Source organism: Gorilla gorilla, chromosome 3 (genome assembly GCF_029281585.2).
Source record: "Gorilla gorilla gorilla isolate KB3781 chromosome 3, NHGRI_mGorGor1-v2.1_pri, whole genome shotgun sequence".
Lineage (NCBI taxonomy): Eukaryota > Metazoa > Chordata > Mammalia > Primates > Hominidae > Gorilla > Gorilla gorilla.
Window position 1 is genome coordinate 133,568,385 of NC_073227.2, and position 25,419 is coordinate 133,593,803.

Sequence of the window (25,419 nt, forward strand, 5' to 3'; positions counted from 1 at the left end):
TATTTCTCCAAATCGTCTCCAGCATCTGTTGTTTCCTGACTTTTTAGTGATAGGCATTCTAACTGGTGTGAGATGGTGTCTCATTGTGGTTTTGATTTGCATTTCTTTAATGACCAGTGATAATAAGCTTTTGTTCATATGTTTTTTGGCCACATAAATGTCTTCTTTTGAGAAGTGTCTGTTCATATCCTTTGCCCACTTTTTGATGGCATTTTTTTTCTTGTAAATTTGTTTAAGTTTCTTGTAGATTCTGGATATTAGCCTTTTGTCAGATGAACAGATTGCAAATTATTTCCCCATTCTGTAGGTTGCCTATTTACTCTGATGAAAGTTTCTTTCGCTGTGCAGAAGCTCTTTAGTTTAATTAGATACCATTTGTCAATTTTGGCTTTTGTTGGCATTGCTTTTAGTGTTTTAGTCATAAAGTCTTTGTCCATGCCTATGTCCTGAATGGTATTGCCTAGGTTTTCTTCTAGAGTTCTTATGGTTTTAGGTCTTACATTTAAATTTTTAATCCATCTTGAGTTGATTTTTGATAAGGTGTAAGGAAGGGGTTCAGTTTCAGTTTTCTGCATATGGCTAGCCAGTTTTCCCAACACCATTTATTAAATAGGGAAGGCACAGCTTGAGCAGACTTAAATGTTCCTGCCTGCCAGCTCTGAAGAGAGCAGTGGATCTCCCAGCACAGCACTCGAGCTCTGCTAAGGGACAGACTGCCTCCTCAAGTGGGTCCCTGACTCCCATGCCTCTTGACTGGGAGACACCTTACAGCAGGAGTTGACAGACACCTCATACAGGAGAGCTCTGGCTGGCATCTGGCAGGTGCCCCTCTGGGATGAACCTTCCAGAGGAAGGAACAGGCAGGAATCTTTGCTGTTCTGCAGCCTCTGCTGGTGATACCCAGGCAAACGATCTGGAGTGGACCTCCAGCAAATTCCAGCAGACCTGCAGCAGAGGGGCCTGACTGTTAGAAGGAAAACTAACAAACAGAAAGGAATAGCATCAACATCAACAAAAAGGACGTCCACACAAAAACCCCATTTGAAGGTCAGCAACATCAAAGACCAAAGGTAGGTAAATCCATGAAGATGAAGAAAAACCAGGGCAAAAAGGCTGAAAAAAGATTCTAAACAGTCTTTTCTTCCCTCTGTAGAGGTTTCCCAGTAATTTCCCACCCATCCCTCCCTGCCTTCCTGGATATCTTCCCGTCTCTCTCTCTCTCTCTCTCTCACTCACTCTCTCTGTCTGTATTGATGATTGTAAAGAAGTAAACAAATCCTATGATCTCTAGTCTTTTCAAGGTCTCTTCTCTTATGGAATACATAGAAGAAAAGAAAAAGGAAACCTTATTTTAAAATGGCAACTTCTTCAAATTGGGGATTCTCTTTTTAGAAAAAAAGGAATTTGTGTAGAAGAGAATTCATCAGAATAAAGCAGTGGTTGTCAGATTGATGTGGGCATGATCAGAGCAACTGTCTGTGAATGAAGCTGCATATGTGCAAGTGTAGAGCCTCATGTGGCAGTTGTTTTTAGTCCCCATACTCAGTTCATTTTTTACCTTTTTCCTCAGAAATGAAAGGTCTTCAGGGTAGGATAAAAGAGACCAAGATGCAGATGAGCAAGAGCCCATAAAGGCACACCTTGGGGCATAAGGAAACTTCCCCATTCCACACCCCACCCCACCCCCTAAACTGTCATTATTTAAAAAAAAAAAAAGAAAGCTCTTTATGCAGGCTGGAGTGGGCAGAGGGGACAGTTTGAAATAAATCCCTGCACCTCAGTGGGTGTGCAGTCATTGCTGCAGTCAGTGAAGGCTGTTACTGCCCTTGGGAAAAAGAGAATTTGCAGTGTGATATTTCCTTTGAGGAATAAAGGAAGACAGCAACAGTGCCTATGGGAGTTAGAGGAGGGAAGCAGGCAGAGAAAACCATTTATCAGAAAGTTGAGAATATAGTTTCTCATCCAAAGTAACCATCGGAAGTTTTTCAAGAGATTTGTTGTTCAAGTTCTCTTGGAATTATAAGTCTGGATGCCAAACTAATGGTCACTTTGGCCCTTTTTAACAACTCTAGTTTTAGTGAAATTTTTGCATCTTAAAAAAGGCACTAGTTTCTTATTAACCAATTGTGTCCCCAGCTAGCAATTTTGCAATATGCAGACAGGAAAGCAAGTCCCGCAAACTGGGAACTTGGAACTTTAGCAACACAGGAAATTTGAGGGGTTTACAAAGAAAAGCTCACATAGTATACAAATATAAACAGGGTTAAAATTAAACTTACCAGGGAGAGACACTATCGCTGACTTACATGAACCTATTTTAAAGAATGATTTATAAACTAGAATTTAAGCTTCAGTGTCATATAACGACAGGAGCACAGTGTTGGAAAGAAGAAGACCCAGGATTGACACATAATAGATATCCAATTAATATTTGATAAAAAATGAATGATTGAGTGGACATTGGGCCAGCCACTTAAATCATTCTGAATCTCAAATTATCCATTCATGAAGTGGGAAATAATAATACCTGTTATATCAAATAATAGTTTATTGCATGCCTATTACATCCTCATCACTGTGCTACAGTGTATGTGTTACATAGTGTGTGTGCGTATATACATATGTACATATGTATAATCTTCACAACATACTTCTCTACTTTAAAAGGAGATGATTGGGGCCTCAGATGATACATATGAAAATCAATTGTGTTGTGCACAGTCATTTAGGAAACCAAATTATGGCTCTGATGGTTATATTTAGATAGAATTTGGTTAGCAAAGTTAGGCTAGCCACAAATGATTATTTCACCCACATGAGAGTAGATGGACGGACAAATTCTGGACAAGTACTAACAAGTATATTCCTTTTGATTTTGGCTATAAAGTTTCTAATTAATTGTTATAATTTCTTTTAGATAATTTGTAGTCCTATGGGACACAGGAAAGCTTCTAATACTTAGGAAGGTTCTAGTCATGCCTCCTTAAGCATCCACTCTGCTTTCTAGATGGAAAGACCCACATATTATCAGGTTCTATTTACAAACCAACTCTTAAGACAGCATTTCTTCTACTTATAGGGGGAAACTTCTTTTGGTCCCCTAAGAAAATACATCTGTGTGCCTCAGTTTGAGAAAAACTGCATCAAAATTTGAATGTTCCCTTTAAGTGATTCCTTGAAATAAACACAATCAGAAGCATGATCAAGAACAAAAAATTACTAAATGTTAATTAAATATGATTATCCAGATGACCCAGAATATGCTTCTATTAATGTGTTTCAGATTGGCACTAAAATAAACATGTAAAATTTAAAAATTGTCATAGAACTCTGAGATCCTTAATAACAAAGGCTATTTAAATTAAGTCCTTCCTTCAGAATCTAGTTTCCCCTTGTATGTGTTAATGGTAACCAATTTGGGCCTCAGAGAGTGAATGTCTCCTGATTTTGTTTCCAAAGATGGATATATTTATACCTGACTTGTTCATGCACTGACTTGCATTTGCTGACAAAATGTAGAGTACCTGGGTGAATTAAGCAAACTCCTATTTACTTTCATACTGTACACATTGTTAATTAGCCCATTTATTGTACAAACATTATTGAAGTGCACCTTTTTTGTGCCAGGTACTATATTAGGTGTAGAGGTTACCAATATTAATAGAATTTGACCATTTCTCATGAAAAAGAAGCCTTGTTGGGAAGATAAACAGGAAACACGCAAATACAATAAATTGGTTAAAAGAACCAAATTTTATGATTGCTCAGAGGAGAAAGTGACTAAGCCAGCTTGTGTGTCTCAGACATACCTGAAATTGATACCAAACACCATTTATAGGAATTGTTTTATAATGATGGAAAACAGAGTACCAGGGTGTTATTTAGAAGACTCTTCAAAGCTTTTATTGTCTAATGCTCCCTCCTCTCTCTTCCCACAGAGTCCAGCATGCCAAATTTGGCTTATTTTTAATTAAAATTATAAAAAATGTGGAGAAGATCGGAAGTCATTGTAATGCTCTAATAATATTGCCAAACTTTTATATTGATACCTTGAAATATAGACTTGGTTTCTAGCACAATGTTTAGCAAACAATAAATAGTCAACAAATGTTTTAGTATGTGAATACTTGAATTTAGTTACTATTTATTGAATTTAAGCTATCCCTAGTCTATTAATTTGAAAACTCTGTATCATGTTTTATCCGAGTTTAGTATTTTGTTCAAAAATGTTTCTTTACTTGTGCCTCATTAGAAGCAGGAGGATAGGGCACACACTGGAATCTGCTGTGGAATTTCTTTAGTTCTAGCCTCCCTTTTTGCTTCCTTTCCTTCGAGGTCCTGCCACCTCTTTCTTCTCAATTCCGATGTCACCGTTGGTGCCTGGAGGCATCTCCACTTCTGGCTATCTCACTGGAGAATTCTCTTGTTTCATGGTACATACTCCTTCCCCTGCTTGCCAACCTTGATAAATTCTATGTCAGTAGGAGAAAGTTCAGGTTTTTAATGCCCTCTTTTAAGATGGGTTCATTGAAATGTTAAATGAGTCAGTGATAAACATGCAGAACTAAGACCTAGTCTTTTGGATTGTATCTTTAAAAACTTCTAGAAATTATACTCTTACTACTTGTCATCTGATCTTAGAAACACAGAATTTTGTTATTACTTGTCATCTGATCTTAGAAACACAGAATTTTGTTACTGTAAAAAAAAAACTTAAGGGAGAAACCATTCTAAACCCTTTGCTCCATTTTTACTTAGCATTTACTTTTATTTATTTATTTATCGATTTATTTACTCATTTTGAGGCAAAGGGTTTGCTCTGTCACCCAGGCTGGAGTGCAGCCTCAGCTTCCCAAGTAGCTGAGATTACAGGTGCACACCACTGAGTCCGGCTAATTTTTTAGTTTTCATTTTTTTGTAGAAACAGGGCTCTCTATGTTGCCAAGGCTGGTCTTGAACTCCTGGGCTCAAGCAATCCTCCCACCTCGGCCTCCCAAAGTGCTCGGATTATAAGCGTGAGCCACTGCACCTGCCTAGAATTCACTTTTAAATGCTGAGCTTGGCATTCATTTGACACCATAACATTCTACAATTCATTTTAATGTTTTTTTTTTCTAATTTTGATGTATTTGGACATTAAATATCTACAAACCTAAAAGAAATAATTTTTAGAGACAGATATTTTCTATTAAAAAATAGAGCTAATGAGAAGTTGAGGTCTAAAGGAAATAAAATAGGATTATGATGCAGAGGCCATTGGTTTTTGTGTTACGGAGGCCAGGGAGGCGAAAAGGGGAGGAGGTTTAAAAGTGCAGTTTCTGAGCCAGAATCACCAGGTAGTTGATAACTCAGAATGTTCAGTTCAGGATTATATGAATTAATGCAATCAAGCACTTAGAACCTGACACAGAAGAATAAACTCTGATACATTTTAGCTATTATTTAAATGATTTGCCACTCACTTTTAAATTTAATTTTTACATTCCTTTAAACCATGACTATTATAAGTAGTTCAAATAATTTTTCTTCTTTGAGCCTTATAGAAATGTTTTCTTCTTATACATGTTAAGCCAACTACTAAAGAAATAATTTACCTATGTAATCTTATAAAAATTAATTTAACCAAAGAAATGAGAGACCACATGAAAATGGCATTTACATAGGAGAGTTGAGGCTGGGTATGGTGGTTCACGCCTGTAATCCCAGCACTTTGGGAGGCCGAGGTGGGAGGATCACCTGAGGTCAGGAGTTTGAGACCATCCTGGCCAACAGGGTGAAACCCCATCTCTACTAAAAATACCAAAAAAAATTAGCCAGGTGTGGTGGCATGTGCCTGTAATACCAACTACTCGGGAGACGGAGGCAGGAGAATCGCTTGAACCTGGGAGGCGGAGGTTGCACAGTGAGTTGAGACTGCACCACTGCACTCCAACCTGGACAACAAGAGCAAAATTCCATCTCAAAAAATTAAATGAATAAATAAATAGAGTTGAAATGTTCAGTAGTAAAATTGCAACTCTTTAAATTATTGACAAGGGTGACTACTAATAAACCAAGCTCCTTTTACCCATCTACTTCCTAGGTTTTATTGTAATTCAAAATACTTAAAAAAAATCACTTTTGCATATGTTAATACTTTTGCTAGCCTACGTAAACGTATGTTGAACTCAAAAATGCTCAATTCATCTCATCACATTTAGCCAAATCTTAGTGATGGAACATTGGCAGGGCTGTGGAAGGGGAGAGCAGGAATATATACATGTATTACTGTTTGCATATAACTGGGAAATAATAATACCTTACATTTGTTTTTTACTTCATAAATTACAAACAGAATTAACCTACATTGTTTGATACTCTTAAATAACTCTCTGAGGTAGGCAAAGTAGGACATTTCCCTTTTTTACTATTGAAGAAACCTTAAATCCTATTGTTAGGACTGGAGAGACAGCACGGGAGCTCAGATTTCCTTTTGCCCTGTCCCCGTGTTCTTCACTCTGCCACCGTCCCTCTCAGAACCCCAAATGTGGACACGATTTAGCCAATATTCTCAAAATGAAGAATTCTGCTTCATCCATTGTCAGTCCTTTTATTTGCATCACAACACCCATCTAAAATGAAAATTAAGTTCAGAAAACTCAAATAAGTCTACCAACAAAACCATTTCTTTTCTTTTTTAAAAAATTTTACTTTAAGTCCTGGGATACATGTGCTGAATGTGCAGGTTTGTTACGTAGGTATACGTGTGCTATGGTGGTTTGCCGCATCTATCAACCTGTCATCCAGGTCCAACAAAACCATTTCTAAATGTCCGTTATCCTCCCTTAAGTGATCTTTGTGAGTGCCAATGTTTTATTTATTTGATCTAAAAGGACATCTAACTTCCCCAAGATGACCTCCTGTCTCAGGTCTTGACTAAACTTCTTTTTTGCAATCCAGAGCATGCCTGCATGTGCACACACACACAGACATGTGTGTATAAAAAGTTTCACCAAAACCCCTCAAAATCAACAGAGTCCACCCACAGTGCACTCTGTTTTTCTTTATGCTACTTCATGATTTGAACCATGCTGATTAGCAGTCCATTAGATCGAATTTATGACCCGTTTATGCATTGTGACCTACAGTCTGAAATACTGGTTTAGCATTTAATTATTTTAAATAAAAAAGCATGGGTCTGGAAATCAGACAGATCTGAGTTTGGATTTTTTGCTCTTCCTCTTATAAGTTGTAGTGTTCTTTGAGGCAAATCACTTGACTTCTGAGAATTTTAGTGTCATCATCTGTAAAATATAATAAAATATGCTGTAATATAATATATGTAAAATGTAAAATATAATAGTGATTCCTATGTCATTAACATTTCTTATTCTTTCATTCATCAAATATTTATTTCTCAGCACTCATAACCTCTTCATTTTTCTTGATTTTAGTAAGATTCCGAAGACCAATTTTTACAGTTTTTTCTTCTCCCAGGCAAATGCACTACCAAATTCAGGGTCATTCTCTATATTTTAGGGATTGCATTATTTCAAAAAAAAAAACAAAAAAAAAACCCTTGATGGGGCTAGACAGGGAGAAAAGATCAGTGGCCAAAAAGGGAGCTACCATCCAGGGCGCTAGACGGGACTCCACTATGGATGAAGTGGAGATCCTGGTGTGGACTGTATAGAGTGACATCTTCAAAGTATTCTTATTCTAGCCCTTTTTCACTATGAAATAATCAATAACCTGAACAGCCAAATTCCAAATCTCATTGTAAATATTTTTAAATTAATGAAGGCTTAGTAAGTACCATATTAAATTATCATTTGGGAATTTAAAAGAAACCCTTGAAGATCTGAGAATAACTAATAAAACAAATATACTCTTGGATCACCTATAGTTTGATTTACTTTGTTAAATCAGAAACCTGTGGAGACCAGCCAAGGACACAGTCAGTTCAGTTAAATGTGTCTGACAAAGATGGCGCATTGTGTGCTTTGCTTCTCCTGCTCTTCATAAAAAACTAAATCCTTAATCCCACCACAGTGAATAAGTACCCTTGGTTTAGAGAAGCCACTGAGGAAGAGAAGGGAAAATTGCAGATAAAAGATATATGGGTGTAAGGACTGAGAAGGGATAGAGAACATGTAAATGTGTCATTTTCATTTTTAATTTGATTTTTTCTTCATTGTATAGATTATTTCTTTTGCCAATGTCATTTATATTAATGGCACAGTGAAACTGCAGTAATATTTCACATCTATTTGTATCTACATTTATGGCACGTATTTCACCTTGAGAAGAGTTCTTGGCTTGTGGGAATCTTGACACTGAAGTCCATTCAGAGTGGTGGTGAGGACTGAGAGGACAAGTTGCACTTTCCTTCACAATTACTGCCTTTGGATGTGCCCATTTTCTCTCTATCTCTTTTTTCTAACCTCTTTCAAAAACTTTCAAGAACTCATATATTTTAATTGCCTTCTCCAAAATATTTACATTTTCATACAATTAAAGATGTTATATAAGTTAGTTGTACTTTTCTGATATGCAAAAGACAGACTGTGAAACTCTTCATTCAACATGTGACATATGCAAAGCAGGGCAGACAGAGATCTGAAAATTAAATCATTGACAATATATGCTACTGTGTAGTTGATTTTCAGTTGTTTAATGATAAGTATTTGGGGGCCAAATATTTATTGGGACAAAAATTACATAATGTGTCCTTTACTTCTCCCTTAGAACCTAGCACTGAGAGCTGAGCACTTAGTGGGTACCTAGCAAATTAACAAATAAATTTGTATTAATTATGAATTTATAATAAGGTGAAAAACAGTTTGATGGATGATGATGCAAACATTTAACCTTCATGTAAGTTTAGCCATATCTTCTTGAATCTGTTCCTCAACTTTTCCAAATGGACTCCTCTGTGGTTTTTCTGTATATGTCAGAAACACTCAAATGGTTCCATGAAAATTTTTATTGGCTATCTGTTCTACCTGGGGTCATCCACTAGCTTTATATGAACATAGAAAGGCAGTCAATGGGGAAAGTATTTCATAAAATCAGCAAGAGAAATAGTGAATAGAGCTTATTATAAATCTGATTATGAACAAAATGTTAAAATATTGCTTTATAAAATTTGATAGAAGTGCTGAAGAAAAAAGATAACTTTGTTTTTTAGGATTGATTAATGTGCACATGGTTGTTTCAGTGTAGCATTACCATCTTTTTTTAAAATCTACCTGATATTTTTAGCCATTTTAATGGTATTATATAGAAATAGCATTATTCTGAAGTTGTGGCATCAAAGATGATATCATGTCTGGAACTCACAGATCTGCAAAGCCCAATATCTTGCTCACAATAAGAGCTCAATAAATATTTGCTGATTGTTTCAAAAAACTAAGTTCATATTATTTTATCAAAATTAACTTACATAAAGTCAATATCAATGACTTATCAATAGTATCCTGCTTTAGTTTTTTCCCATTTGGCATGCAGTATATATAAAATTGAGAGATATTTAAATCATTGCTAGAAATATAACCTGACACAGTGAAACTATAACCTGACACAGTGAAACTGATAGATATGTAGAACATTGCTGGCAGTGAATCTATACCTTGATGCAGCTTCCCCAAATTATAATGTTAAAATTATTCCCTCATAAATTTACATTTCAGTAGAAGACTGTTAGATAGCACATCTCTGAACTATAAATCTGATCATATTACATATCATTGTCATGTCTTTTGCCTCTAAATTTGGAGACCCTATCAAGAATATCAAGATTGTCTTTGTTCTCTGACTCTAACATCATAATAAGATCATTTTATTGACTGATTTCAATTCAGTGGTCAGGAATTAACAATGAAATATTATTATTATTACTATTAAATGTCACAGTGTAAGAAGGACAGTTTCTATAACCTTCGTATTTAGTACAACTTTTTCTTTTTTACATTCTGAGTATGACTCACAGTCATTCTTAGATAAGTACTCTTCTATAACAATCTACATCATGTAAATAATTTCTATATTCCATTTCAATATCCAAAAACATTTATGATTAGCTTCTGAGATTAGTTATGAGATAACATTTTGTAGCATTACTTGGGTCTATATGATATGTGTAAAACAGTGTATTTCAATTTGCATGTGAAAAATGTTAAATTATTCAGTATCGATATTAGAATACCGTCTGTATAAGACAAGTGGGCTATGGAAGCTAATAATTGGCACCATGTACCAGCTGCTAAACTGTCACTTTATTTCCATTGCTCTGTTTAAGCCTTACTACTGTGTCAGTTGAATACTTTAATCCTTGTTTTGAAGATGAAGAAACTAATATTTATTCTATTTTTCAGGTTGAATTAACTTAATATTTTCCTCTTAAAAATTTGTTCTTGATTTTTAAAATCATATTAATTTTCTTCTAAGTTTTTTTCCAAATTGTTGGTCAGTATTTTGAGTCACTGAGTAGCTAGTTAGAGTGAGTTAGTTATAATATTAATTAAGGTATAACTGTTGTCTATAAATCCCAGGAGGTGGGGAGTACATCTTCATAAGTGTGAATAGCGCTTAGCAGAGTGCTGCTTTGAGATACAAAAGGACTGAAAAAATATAAAGCTGTACATGTTCCAGAAAGTGTACAGAATTTTATTTTGTGCCAGTACAATAAATGATATAAAATTGTTCTCTTTAAGTCATTTAAAAAATTTAGAGATTTCTTCGTTTAAAAAAACTGTTGAAATGAAGTTGCCAAAATCCATGTTTCTAATGAATACTTACCTTATTGCCTCTCTGAATCAAAAACACTGAAATTAGTCTCTCTTAAATTAATAGATTCAAGATTCTAATGCAAAAAGGAAAAAAAAGAAGAGATCAGAGTCTGTCTGTTCTCTGGGTTATATGCTTGAGTAGGATCAGGGCACTATTTCCCTCATTACTTCACTTCTTAAAGCCTTGTTTGTTTCTTCTCTCAGAATGGACTCAACGCTCTCCATCTGGCTGCCAAGGAAGGCCACGTGGGGCTGGTGCAGGAGCTGCTGGGAAGAGGGTCCTCTGTGGATTCTGCCACTAAGGTAATATTTATGTTGGTAGAACTTTTTTTCCTTAGAAAAGTGAAAATTATTTAAAGCTTTTCATTTTTATTTATTTTTTAGACAAGGTCTCTTTCTGTTGCCCAGGAAGTAGTGCAGTGGTACAATCACAGCTCACCGAAACCTCCACCTCCTGGGCTCAAGTGACCCTCCCAACTCAGCTGCCTGAGTAGCTGAGACTACAGGCGTGCGCCACCATGCCCAGCTAATTAAAAAATTTTTTTTAGTATAAATGAGGTCTTGCTATGTTGCCTTCCTGGGCTCTAGCGATCCTCCTGCCTCAGCCTCCCAAAGTGCTGGGATTATAGGCGTGAACCACCACACCTCACCCACTTAAAGCTTCTTTTCCCTCTTGTACATTTCAGAGGTTGGCTAGAACACCAAGATTCTTAACCTGCAGAATTAAAATTAAAACCCCCTCCATTAAACTCTGCAGAGTGAATTGTTTCATTTAAGGACTTACGGGACATGAGTCTGAAAAATCTGTAAACCTAGTTTATAAAATTTTATCTTTCCCCCTTCGATTCACAAAGAGGATGAGTTTGACATAATCCTTTGTAGACAATAGCACCTGTTTTCCTATGGTTAATTCATTGTTTAAAAATAAACTGATGTGGGAAACTTCTCTATGGAAATGAACAAGTAATTTTAAATGTATACATTCAGTTTGGTATGAGACTATGCAGAATCATTTATACTCTAATAAGAAAAGAGATTTTGGGTCATGGATTGAATTGTTAGGGCAATATTAGATTTTATCATCATAATGTGTTTGGTAAGGAAATTGGACTCATTTTTAAAGAAATGCACGGGACGCTTGGCAAACCAGAAACTGTTCCTTGATGCTGCTTTTGCTAAAACATATTTGAACTTGTCGAGGAGTCATTTCATAAACAACAGACATTTAAAAAACTATTATGAATGACAACAATCTTTGTCTTTTGAAGGTAAAATTTTATTTGGAAAAATACAGTGCTAATCAGAGCCAAGTCTGCTGATCAAGCCTTGAGTGTGATAATATGGCTGTGGAAGATGTAGAGAGAGAAGTCAGACACTCTGGTCTCTAGATGGGACACTAGTCTAATCTGGAGTAAACAAACAAACAAAAAAGTACAAGAATAAATTAAAAACATGGCCAGTTAACGTGGATTTCCAATGCCTCATGCATAATTGCCAAAATGTGCATTGGTTCTGCTTGTAGTATAGTAAACAGCAATTCTAGCAGAAATTAAAAAACAAAAGAAACTAACAACTGGCAATTCCACAGAAGTAAACATGTGAATTCACTATACGCAATAAATTTCTTACTTCGAACATAAAGAGGGAGTAAACATTTTTATAAGCATTTCTCTCTGGCACATCAAATACATTTTAAACAAATATTTAAAGAATATCTATTTGAAGCCCAGTGTGCTGGCTCACATCTGTAATCCCAGCTACTTTGGAGGCTGTAGCAAGAGGAGCACTCACGTGAGCCTAGGAGTTTGAGGCTGCCACTGTACAACCCCACCAACATCTATTATTTTTTGTCTTTTTAGTAATAGCCATTCTGACTGGTATGAGATGGTGTATAATTGCCCATGTTAATATAGTGTATTCATTAAGCCAATTATTTTTGCCTGCTTAAGTGTTTATTACTATTTTTGTTTTTCTTTTCTTCTAAACTCTGTTGATATTTTAAAAATTAGGCTTACTTTTAATCATAGGTTAGAATTGTAGAATTTCCCAGAAAAGAATCTCACTTAAACAGAAAAAAACTGAAGCCCCCAAATATTAAGTGAGTGGCTAATGCTCCCACAGTGAGCTGGAGACAGAAAGAGAACTAGAGTCCAAACTTTATGGCTTGGAATCTACTGGTTTCTGTTTTTTTTTTTTTCTTTTTGTTATTTATTTTAATCACATCATAGGTATTTTTAATCTCTTGGCCTTTATTTTCACGAAAGGTTTAAATTATTTTTCATTGGTGTTAGTGTTGTGGCTGGTAAATTTTGATGTAGCAAATGGTAGAAAATCATTGGTACTGTTATGATTTATGTAAAATTTATTTTTCTTATTCCCAACATATTCTCAAGTGCCCCAGTAGCTGCAAACATAACTATAAGCAGCTCGTTTCTCTACCACTAAAAATTCCTAGGTTTCTTTGCAAGGTGAAAGAAACTCAATGTTTCAGTAAACCTTTTTTTAGTTAATATTTCTTTGCAATAGGATTCTTTAGTTGTTGATTAAATTGCATGAATCTCATGAGATATTGACACATACACACACCCCCCACAAATTTTTGATTAATTGAAAACACAGTCATTCCATGTTAACACTAAACCAATATTGTGAAAATAGAAAAGGAAGACACTATATGAGGTGGCCAATTTTTTTTTTTGATGGTAAAAAATAATCTCTTCGTAAGTGGGCTACTATCTTGATAAATAACACATTTTAATCGGTTAAAGTGATTAGTGAAGTTGAAAAATGCCTGACATTTTGATTTCTGCAAAATTCAGAAACCTTGAACATTTTCTATTTTGTTTCTCCAAAACAGAAGGGAAATACTGCTCTTCACATTGCATCTTTGGCTGGACAAGCAGAAGTTGTCAAAGTTCTTGTTAAGGAAGGAGCCAATATTAATGCACAGTCTCAGGTATTCCATTCAGATTTTCCCTGATGTACATACATTTAAATTAGAACAGTTTTGTGAAATTGATTTAATGTGTTTAGCTAGCTGTTCTACTGATAAATTTATTATAAGTACTTTGTTATTTATTTTAGCCAAATAATTTTATTAACCTTTATGATGAAGCTTATTTTTTCAACATATAATCTCCCTTTTAATGTAACTTAACACTGGAAAAATGTAAGTCTATCATTGTCTCTAAGTATTTTTCAAAAGAATATAAAGTGATTTTTTTCAGAATGACAGTGACATCTGTGAAATATGAATTATTCATGCAAGTTTCGTGTTACTCTGTAAAAGTATTCTCTTTCCATAAATTTAAAATATTCTTGAAAGATTTACATTCCAGTGGAAAATCTGCCATAAGGTGGGAATAACACTACTTTGGTCACTTTACACCCCTAATGTGAGCTTTACTAATAATAAATAGGAAATGTATGGTTTTAAAATGAAATTAAGAAAAAATTAAACAATAATTATTTAATCAAAATTATACTATAAGCTTGATCCCTTTTTTTTTTCTGGTGGAAAAGGGGAGAAAATGTTGTTTTGCCCAAAGCTTTACTCTTGATATCTATTATATCATGTACGCATGTGGGGATTGAGAAATATATCTTTATGATAAAATTCATTCTCTCTATTTTTAGGGTTTTCTCCTTTGCCTTTCTGATAACACAGACTATATCATGGAGGATATTAGCAAAATAAGCCAGCTCTGTTCCATCTATTCTTTGGGATAACCTCACCAGGTTGCCCTTGAAGGCCATTGTGTAGGAATATGTATTAACTGTATAGTTCATTCATTAATTACCTAGGCATGGCTCTAGTTCTATAGATGGCACAAGTTCTGGACCTAGAAAATACAAAAGGCAGTGGTTAAATCAGCCCTATTTTCTTTGATTTTAATTTTGGGAAAAATCTGTTGAAATTATGATAGATAAGACATTATTTTTATCTTTGTAATATCATGCTATTTTAATTAGTCACGTTTTTTTCCCTTACAACTCAAACATTCAGTTGGATGCACATCAATGTTTATGTATTGAGAATATGCCTTAGTCTAAAACCCTTATTAGATGAAATTTTTATAATTTGGTACCATCTGTAAAGAACGTCTGTATATTTTATAAAGTATAACAGCATTTTAGGCTTGGAGAGAAAGGTCCGTGCAGAAGCTACTGCTCCACCTAAGTGATTCAAAACTTTTCTTTTTCAAACTTTATTTTATTTAGATTCAAGGGGTACATGTGCATGTTTGTTACATGGGTATATTATGTAATCAAATAGTGAACATTGTACCCAATAGGTAATTTTTCAACCTTCAGTCCCGTCTCTCCCTCCCCACTTTTAGAGTCCCTAGTATCTATTATTTCCATCTTTATGTCCATGTGAACTCATTGTTTTGCTCTCACTTCTAAATGAGAACATGCTGTATTTGACTTTCTGTTTCTGAGTTATTTCATGTAGGATAATGGCCCCCAGCTCCATCCATGTTGCTGCAAAGGATGTAATTTCATTCTCTTTTATAGCTGCCTAGTATTCCATGGTGTATATGTACCACATTTTCTTTATCCCGTCAACCACTGATGAATACTTAGGTTGATTCCATGACTTTGCTATTGTGAATAATGCTGCAATAAACATAAGAGTGCAGGTGTCGCATGTTCTCACTCATAGGTGGGAGTTGAACAAAGAGAAGACATGGACACAAGGCGGGGAACATCACACGCCGGGGCCTGTCAGGGGGTGGGGGGCTAGGGGAGGGATCGTATTAGGGGAAATACCTAATGTAGATGACGGGTTGATGGGTGCAGCAAACCAATATGGTACATGTACACCCATGTAACAAACCTGCACGTTGTGCACATGTATCCTAGAACCTAAAGTATAATAATAATAAACAAAAGAGTGAAGGTGTCTTTTTGATGTAACGATTTCTTTTCCTTTGGGTAAATACCCAAAATGGTCTTGCTTTGGGTATTTACCCAAAGCAGTAGGGGGATTGCTGGGTCTAATGGTAGTTACGTTTTTAGTTTTTTGAGCTATCCCAATGCTGGAAAACCTTTCTTTATATCAAGAGAACATCTTTTTGCTTTAGACAGAGGTTTTCAAACTTTAGTCTGCATCATAACCACCTGCACGGCTTGTTGAAACCCATGTTTCTAGGCTTCTCCCCAGGGTTTCTGATTCAATTCTGGAGTGGAGCCGGACAATTTTCATTTTTTACAAGTTCTCAGATGATGCTAATGCTACTAGTCCAGGGACCACATTTCTGAACTACGGCTTTAGCAAATGTGAGGGAAAACTGGGTGTAAGATATTGCAGTAAGATTCACAAGGTATAGATTCAACTACATGACTGAATCAATAATGTACTTATACATCATGAAAATGAAAGCCTGGTTAAATTCAATTGTTCAGTGGAGGTTCTCCTGACTTTGACAGGAAATTCACCTATACATTGGTGCTGTTAAAATCTGTGAAAAGACCATATTTTACTTTCCTCAAAATGACAAACATAGTGTTGTTATAAAAGTTGACTAGTAGCAAATGCTGCAAGGTAAATGCTTGTTAAAGCTATGATACCAGTTATTACACAGTAGTTATTGGAAATGTATATGCTTTGGAGGCTTCTCAAGGAGAACAAGCTAAAACCATTTAATCATAACTCGCTTTCAGAGTCAGAGGCTTTTATTTATAAGGTGTAATCATGCCAAATTATAACAGATCTTAAAAGAAGGGTTGTATCATTATTAAGACGTTAAAATAATCCTATTTGTAATTTATACTATTAGGTCAATTTAAGATTTATATTGCAGGGGATTCTGACAAATAGCTTCAAACTAACATTCATATTGTGCGAAAGTTTTAGAGGGAGAAAAATTAGTAATCAAATTTTAGAATTTTTTCTAAATGTTTTTCTAAGTCTTTTGATAAGGCCTATGACATTATTTCCTGTATTGAATTTATGTACCCATCATTCATAGTTGAAAAAAAGTATTATTACTTAGAATATTTTATAATATAATGATTAAAATTAAAATACATGAGGGTTGATTATTTTACCCCCTGTGTGTGAGCCAATCCCAAAACTGATGGTTTCAGGGCCACTGAGGGCTGATTTGAGTTCCTCCACAGATATTATTTCCCTCAGTACTGTCTTATGTAAGATACAGGATTCTTTATGTGACAATATGGGGTGTCAAGTGGTTGGATGGGAGACATACTTATGGCAGTTAAACAATCTCTTCCTTTTGAGAACCAGAAAAAGGACGTAGGGAATCCTGAATGTACAACATAATGTCTGAATTTTGTATTCAAGTGATACCTTCTTCCATATCTTTCTAAGAACATAATTTAAACCACTGAAATGCAGAATAGTCTGAAATTATAGGAACATTGGCAGCTGCCTAGTACTATGCCTTTGGCAAACTTCCGAGTTATTTGGAAACAGACTGCTAAAGTTATTTTTGAATTAAGAAGATAACAAATTTTCTGAAAAAACCTTCAAGGAATATATTCAGTAAAATTTTTGGAATTATAGGTTATGGGGAAATACACACTTACGGATTTTTCTGCATTTTGCATATAAAGTATGAGATTCATGTGAGGCTTACCGCCACATGATACGGTGCCAATTTTGGTAGAGAGTGTCCTTGGTTCATTAAGAGTTCCAGAACACCAGCTGGATCAACTTCAGTACTTTAAATGGTATAGTGTAATTGATTTAGTAACAATGAACAAATGTTTATTTTTGTTTCTTTGTTCAACAGTGGTATCAGTGTGGTCTCTGCTGAGCCAGTTCTTGGTGTGATTTTAAGTATTGCCCCTCACCATGTAGCTCTCTGGCTTGGTTCTTTGGTATCCTAGATTCAGTGACATGGAGGTCTCATCCATGGTGCCGGAATTATGGAGTTAGAAGTGAAAATCATAGAGTTGAGGAATGTTATTTGCTTTCAAGATGATTTTTTGCTTTCTGAAAACAAAGTCACTTGCAGAAGATCTTTAGTAGGCATCTTATCCTCTAAATAATCTTACATACGTGATGTTGGGATGATTTCCATATAAGCTGTATGGGACATTTGTTTGGTCACTTTTATAACCTGTAAGTCTGTTAGACTCAGAGACATGACTTTTAAAAAAATGTTCAAATTTCAAATTCTATATTGCTATCAAAGAAACTCTACTTAGAAAGTTTTTTAAAAATATTCTCAAAATCATGAGTTTCTTTAAATACTTGCAGCACTCTTTGTTGATATTTTGCCTGTTGATATTTGCTTATCTCTGATTGCAAAAAAAAAAAATACATCTTTAATTTCTCCAAGATGGTAAACTTCTTGGGAGCAGATAATTTTTTCTCACACTTCTTTATAGTTTCAGGATTATGCATAATACCTTGCACATATATGATTGGAGGATGAATATATGCATGTATACTGTTTATGTATAAGTCTTAGCTTTGTTGTGTATTCCAATAACTCCTAACAGTAGACATTAATATTAATAATAATACAGGTAATAACATTGACTGCCAGGCATTGTCTCTAGTGTGTTGTGTACATTATCTCTTTTGATATTCCTTTACTTTATCATTATTGATGACAAATTGAGACTCAGGTGGCTCATTTGCTTGCCCATAGTCTTCATCCCCAGGCAATATTGCTTCTCATAATTCCCATAACAGTTCTACCTTCTCTACAGACCTCAAAGAATAATTTTAAAAATTCCTTTTTCTTCTAGTCCAAATCCTATTCAGGTCCAAATAAGCTGATTTTCTTAAAGTGGAATCCATGTAAAAGGTTTAAGATGGAATTTCTCACTTAATATTTTTTATGAACTATAAATGTCCTGCAAAATGTTCAGAAAATGAAAGATATTCTGCTGTTACCACCAAGGAAATCTGGCTTTAGAATTTCCCCCTTATTATTTTCTCTACAAAAAAAATATAATTTTTAGTTCTCATATAAGAGAATTTTTTCTTTAGATACTTATTATTAATATATTCTCTAATTATAAAATCATTAAAATCAGAAGGAGCACTCTAAATAAAGCAAAATTGTCTTAAAAATGTTTTTTATTATTACAAAGCAAATTGGTTTATGTAATGTATATTTTTACATGATAAAAAAAGGTTAACTGGATCCTAGACTAGACACCATCATCAAACATGAGAAGCTAAGCAAAATTTTGGAGAATGGGTACGGTAAATTTCCCTTCCTTTTAGGAAAATATGACTTTTTTGTAGAAGAAGGGAAGGGCTAGAAGTTTTCATGGGGCTCCTCAAGAAGTTTGTGTCTGGGGCGGTCAGTCTGCCTTGGAGCAAATTCCAGTGTCACTAAACTACAGCCCAGTAATAATATCTTGCATTCAGACCCTTAATTTTAAATTGTATTTTTATTTATTTAATCTCATTTATAATTATGTGAATCAACAATGAATAGTCTCATTTTGGACATGGAAAAATTTGAGGCATAGGTAGAAAAACCAAGGTCTCATAACAATTAGTGATGAAGCCACAAACCTGTGGTCATTGGTACGGATACCTTCCTTCCAAATAATCCTAGGCATACCTCAGTCTTTCCCACTAAACTGTTGTACACCTTCTACTTGAATTAGGGAAGTCCAAAACCCTGCTTGCCTAGGCGCTTAGATGCTGCTATAACTAAGAGCCTTCCGCAAAGCTAGGCAACTAGTGAGTAAAGCGATTCAGGTGTACTGGGAGGGCGTATCCATAATCTGGGCTTCATTCAACCATCCACCTCTTAGACTGTTCTTCAATCAAACAAAATTTTTAACGTGTAAGACTTGGCCGGGTGCAGTGGCTCACGCCTGTAATCCCAGCACTTTGGGAGGCCGAGACGGGCGGATCACGAGGTCAGGAGATCGAGACCATTCTGGCTAACACGGTGAAACCCCGTCTCTACTAAAAATACAAAAAAATTAGCTGGGCGTAGTGGTGGGCTCCTGTAGTCCCAGCTACTTGGGAGGCTGAGGCAGGAGAATGGCATGAACCCGGGAGGCGGAGCTTGCAGTGAGCCGAGATCACGCCACTGCACTCCAGTCTGGGCGACAGAGCAAGACTCCGTCTCAAAAAAAAAAAAAAAAAAGGCTTAAATATAATTTCTGAAATTGGTGATGTCCTTTTCAATTCATTTTTCTTGTCTGTCTCTACATTCTTCTACTTGTTCTTGGAATTTCTTGTTTCTGTCCTCTCATAAGGATTCTAGAAACAGATTTGTTTTCTTTTCATCTTATTTTAATATCAAGTGAGTTCAAATAGATGTTCTTACTTGGCATTTTTGATATCATATCTCACTGAAAATTTATTTCCATTTTTATTGGTTATTTTTGCCTGTTTTGTGATTAATACTCTTTTCTTTCAATCCTGAAAATATTGTTTCAAAAGAAGGCTTTCCTATTTATAACTCAAGGATGATTAGGTGATTATTTTATTAGCTTTTGGATTTCTACAGACCACGACTATTAATGCCAGTTGTAAGATTATATCACCATTGGTTACACCCCCAGATTTATGGGGGTGCATGCACCCACTATATGCAATGATAAATGTCTTTTCAGGTGTGGCTTCCAATAGTTTTTTCTTCATTGGCCCTAACCCATTGTCACAGATAATGGAATTGAACTGTGAAGAGGAAGGAAACCCACACAGTTGGTCAGCATGCCCATTACCTTGAATTGCTTCCATATGGTCTTAGAGCCATCCTTGGCTCTGAAAGCAAAAACTTGTAATGGAACATTCTGTTCTGTGACATATGCACAGAGACACACACATACACGGATGCACACATATGCACACATACACATACACACACAGTGTATAAAGTGGGATCTATAGTCACAGATTTTTTTAAACAGGTTTTATTTTCAGGGTTTTCCCCCAAAATATATGCATATGGTTCTTTTTTCCTCTTTTTTAAAATTTAATTTAAATTTATTTTAAGTTCCAGGATACATGTGCAGAACATGCAGGTTTGTTACACAGGTAAACATGTGCCATGGTGGTTTGCTGCACCTATTAACCCATCACCTAGGTATTAGGCCCAAAATGCATTAGCTAGTTTTCCTGATGCTCTCTCTCCCTCTGCCCCCTGACAGGCCCCAGTGTGTGTTGTTCCCCTCCCTGTGTCCATGCGTTCTCATTATTCAGCTCTCACTTATAAGTGGGAACATATGTTTAGTTTTCTATTCATGTGTTAGTTTGCTGAGAATAATAGCTTCCAGCTCCGTCCATGTTCCCGCAAAGGACATGATCTTATTCCTTTTTATGGCTGCATAGTATTCCATGGTGTATCTTTCTTAATAAGGGTCTTGTTTTTTTTTCCATTGGGAGTATTACTATCTGTAATACAAATCCTTTGAAATTCAAATGAAGGCAGGTACTTGCATTTGACAAGGAATAAAAAAGAAGTCAGGACACTTGTGTTTTTGACTCTGAATATCAGGCCACTGGGTGATTACAAATTTGCAGGGGCATCTGTGCTCCTCAGCACTCCAAGTTAAAGAAAATATGCTTTTTCCAGTTCTCTATATGCTTGGGAAAAAGATGAGAATCGATGTCTTTAAAGTTTTGCCCAGGCTGGGCGCGGTGACTCACACCTGTAATCCCAGCACTTTGGGAGACTGAGGTGGGTGGATCACTTAAGGTCAGGAGTTCGAGACCAGCCTGACCAACATGGTGAAACTGCATCTGTACTAAAAATACAAAAATTAGCTGGGCTTGGTGGTGGGTGCTTGTAACCCCAGCTACTCAGGAGGCTGAGGCAGGGGAATCACTTGAACCTGGGAGGCAGAGGTTGCAGTGAGCTGAGATCGCTGCACTGCACCCCAGCCTGGGCAACAGAGTGAGACTCCATCTCAAAAAAAAAATGCCAAGAAAGACATTACTATTCTCTATTCCAGTAAAAAGCCAACATTAAAATTACTACTCGCACACGCACACACACACACCCTCCCACATCCTAAAAGACAATAGTATTTTCATTTATAATAAAGTAATTTTTCAACTTTTGAAATAAAATTAATACAATTATATTTTGCCTTTATGCTCATTTATCTGGGGACAGATGGTATGGAAAGGCTGAATCCTGCTTGTCATTTTATTCTGAAATTTGAATGAATAATCGAAGACATCATCACATCTAAAATCTTTGGTAGATGTCTCATTTATTTATCACTACACAGGCCTATCCAAGTCCAATGTTATTGCATTTTAAAGGAACTAAATTTGTAGTCAGTTAAGACTTGTAGGGAGAAAAGTAAATGGTCTCCAAGTTCTGTTAATAGAAATAGACTTCAAATTTTACATAAGAGTTACTTTTTTTTTCTCCCCTTCTGAGTTAAAATGAAAGATAAGCTACTCTGGTAGTAAATGGTTAAAATAGTACTGTAGCATTCTGCTTCTTACCTCAAATCTAACAGCATTAATGTGTATATTCCACAACAACTAAGAAGCTAGGTGAAACCATCAGGAACCAAAATGGTGATCCCTTGAGGCAAGGATCACAAAGCAAAAAAAAAAAAAAAAAAAAGTAAAAACATGACACGAATTAAACTTTCCAATAGAAACTGATTGGAAGTAATAATTCATGCACTCACTCACTCAGCAGGTATTTGGGCATCCAGTGTGTGCCCTCGAACACTTGCTAAGCCTACAATGATGAGGTGGGCAGGGGGCATGCGGAAGAAGACCTAGGAAGTGGTAACTGAACTTCTTTTATAAAAGAAAGTGTTAATGCGCACATCAGCGGTCAGGGGATGAAGTGTGCTATGGGCAAATACAATCATACATGCAAGAACCTAAAAGAAATGGGCTATCTGGAAGCTGAAACATCCAGGGGAAATGCAGTGTATGAAATGAAGCCTGAGGAAGAAAGTCAGATCCTGAAAGATTTTATGAGCCATATTAAGGTTTTCGTTCTGAGACTTGTATCCTAAGCCCAATATGAGGCTGGCTTGGGGGTGGAACAAGCTCAGGATTCTGTTTTGGATTCTGAAAACATGACCCTGGTGCAGCTTGGAGAACAAGTCGAAGGGAGTCAGGTGCAATGCAAAACAAATCATTTGGAGACCGTTGTCATGATCTACTCCATATAAGAGGTGATGTTAGCTTGGAATGGAGTAGTAGTGGTCTGGATGATGGAGAAAAGGGGACTGTTATAAGACTGATTAAGGACCAGTTTCAGAGCACTTGATGATGATGGCCTATGGGAGGAGAGGAAGACGATAGTGTCAATAGATCTCTCCCTTGCCTAACAGTATAGATGGTAATGCAATAGTATAATATGAAACAGTGGATAAAGACAAAGATTTGTTTGTTTATTTTATTTTATTTTTTTTGAGATGGAATCTCACTCTGTCACCCAAGCTGGAGTGCAGTGGCATGATAATAGCTCACTGCAGTCTCAAACTCCCAGGCTCAAGCAACCCTCCTACCTCAGCTTTCTGAGTAGCTAGGACTACAAACATGCACCAACATGCTGAACTAATTTTTTAAATGTTTTGTAGAGACAGGGTCTTGCTATCTCACCCAGACTGGCCTTGAACTCCTGGGTTCAAGCAGTCCTTCCACCTCCACCTCCCAAAGTGCTGGGATTATAGGCATGAGCCACTTTGTTTCTGGTTTTGTTTTTGGTTTTGGTGAGGAGAGTAAGAGATCATGAATAGCATTTGAACTGCTTGTTATACATCCCTAAAAGAAATATAAGTGGTTATTACATCATTTGATGTAAATGGTTATTAAAGCAGTGGACTCGAATGAGACTGCCGGAGCAGTAAAGACAGTGAAGAGGCAAAGGGCATACTTCCCCTTCATCCTCTGAAGGCTGGCTAAAAATCAACTAACAGAAAGGCAGATTAATAGGAGAAAAGGAATACAAATGGATTAACATACATGGGAGCCATACAAAGCTATAACAACTCAAAGAAATGGCCAGATGATTGACACTTTTATACCATTTTGAGGATACAGAAAGAATAGGGGCCTGGAGCATGGCAAAACAAGTTATGGGAGGGGGAGAAGGCGAGGTCTAGCTAACAAAGGAGGTCTTGCTATATAGATGAAACCTCACCAGTAGTAGTAGCCCTTGGAGCAAATAGATGGTGAATGTTTCTTTCAGACCTTTGAAGATGTCAGACTCTCAGTTCACTTTTTCTAGATCCGGACAAGGGAGGGCCCGCAGAGAAAGCCTGGCTGCATCAGTGCAGATTCTCTACAGATGCAAATCTCCCCCACAGGACAGCTTTGCGGGGCTACTTCTTTTTGTAGGCCCTCTGAACGGCCATCTCAAAATATGTCAAAGAAGAATATTTGTTATCGAACCAAACTGGGGCCCACTCGCCCTGTATAGCAATACCAGATATCCACACCAAGGTTTGCAGCGGGAGAAAGGAAGGTGTTTATTGGCAGGGTGCCTAACAAGGAGGATCAGGCAGCTCATGCTTAAATCCTGACCTCCCTGATGGCTTGCAGGTAAAGATTTTTAAAGGCGGGGGTAAATTTCAGAAAGCAGAAGTTACAGGCAAAATTGTAAATCAAAACATGGAGGTTCCACATTGGTTTTGGCCTAAAAGGTCAGGGTATCTTGAAGCGGAGGACTTACAGGTCATAGATTTTCTGATTTGCAGTTGGGTAAGGGAGAGAAACTTTGTTTAAAAATGTAGGGTCAGCAGAAAAGAATGTTAGCCTGGGTTCATGGGCGTGACTTTTTTCAGGCCCCTCAGGAGGAAGTGTAAAACAAAGAATGTTGGCCAGAGTTCAGTCCTCCATTCCCCCTTACCGGGGGCTTCTGTGCCAGCAGATCTATTTGGTGGGGGTCTGGGTTTCTGAGAAAGAACTCAGAGACATATGTTAAGATGTTAGCTTTTGTGCCTATAGGGGAACCAAACATCTTGTGATTCTAGCTTCCTTGGCTGCTATTACCTTCTTGCTCATCAAGTTTCTTATTTACTTCTCAGGGTTAGCTACATGCCTGGAATTCCCCTTGAAGGAACTCAAGATTTTCCTTTATTTCTATGCTTGGGGAGCCTGCAGGTCCCTAAGAGGGGATCCCTGCTCTGTCTTCTATTTTGGGGATAAAATATTTTGGTTTCCTTTACCAGCAAGAGATAGAAGAGGGTTTATGTTTTAGGGACAATTTTCACATTGAAGAAAATAAGATGAAGAAAATTTGAGGCATATGTCAAAAAAACTGAAAAAGTTATAATCATTGACCAGAGGACTTTGGGTCCTTAGTATAAAATGAGTAAAAAGTAGCAGGCTTGGAAGAATTAAAATGAGAGCTAATCAAGTCCAGTGATATCAGCATTTGATTTAAACCTGGACTGTCTTCAGTTTAGCACTGGTTAGGAGCAAGAATCCAGAGTCAGATAAACTAGATTTAAATACTGCTTCCATCACTCACTAGCCTTGTGACCTTGGACAAGTTACCTCCCATTTCTGTGCTTCAATTTGCTTATCTGTAAAACAGGTAAGGAATAATTACAGTACATAAAATTGAGTTTTTGTGAGGGTTGAAAGAAATAATTATGTAAAACGCTTAACACAATCCTTAGCATATAGGGGCACTCTACGTTAGTTGCTGTTGTTATATTTATTATTTTCATTGTTAGCTTCATGAGCATGGGAAGGCTATTATACTACCTT

General features: G+C 36.3%; 1 protein-coding gene across 50 annotated transcripts in view; it reads left to right on the plus strand.

The window, feature by feature from the left end:
- ANK2 (ankyrin 2) overlaps positions 1–25,419 on the plus strand; it is a 678,765-nt gene that overhangs the window by 481,424 nt on the left and 171,922 nt on the right. For all 50 annotated transcript variants that reach the window (XM_055385211.2, XM_063705469.1, XM_063705472.1 and 47 more), the window contains 2 exons: positions 10,974–11,072; positions 13,627–13,725. In XM_055385211.2, coding sequence (XP_055241186.2) covers positions 10,974–11,072; positions 13,627–13,725 — 198 coding nt within the window. The remainder of the gene's footprint in view (positions 1–10,973; positions 11,073–13,626; positions 13,726–25,419) is intronic.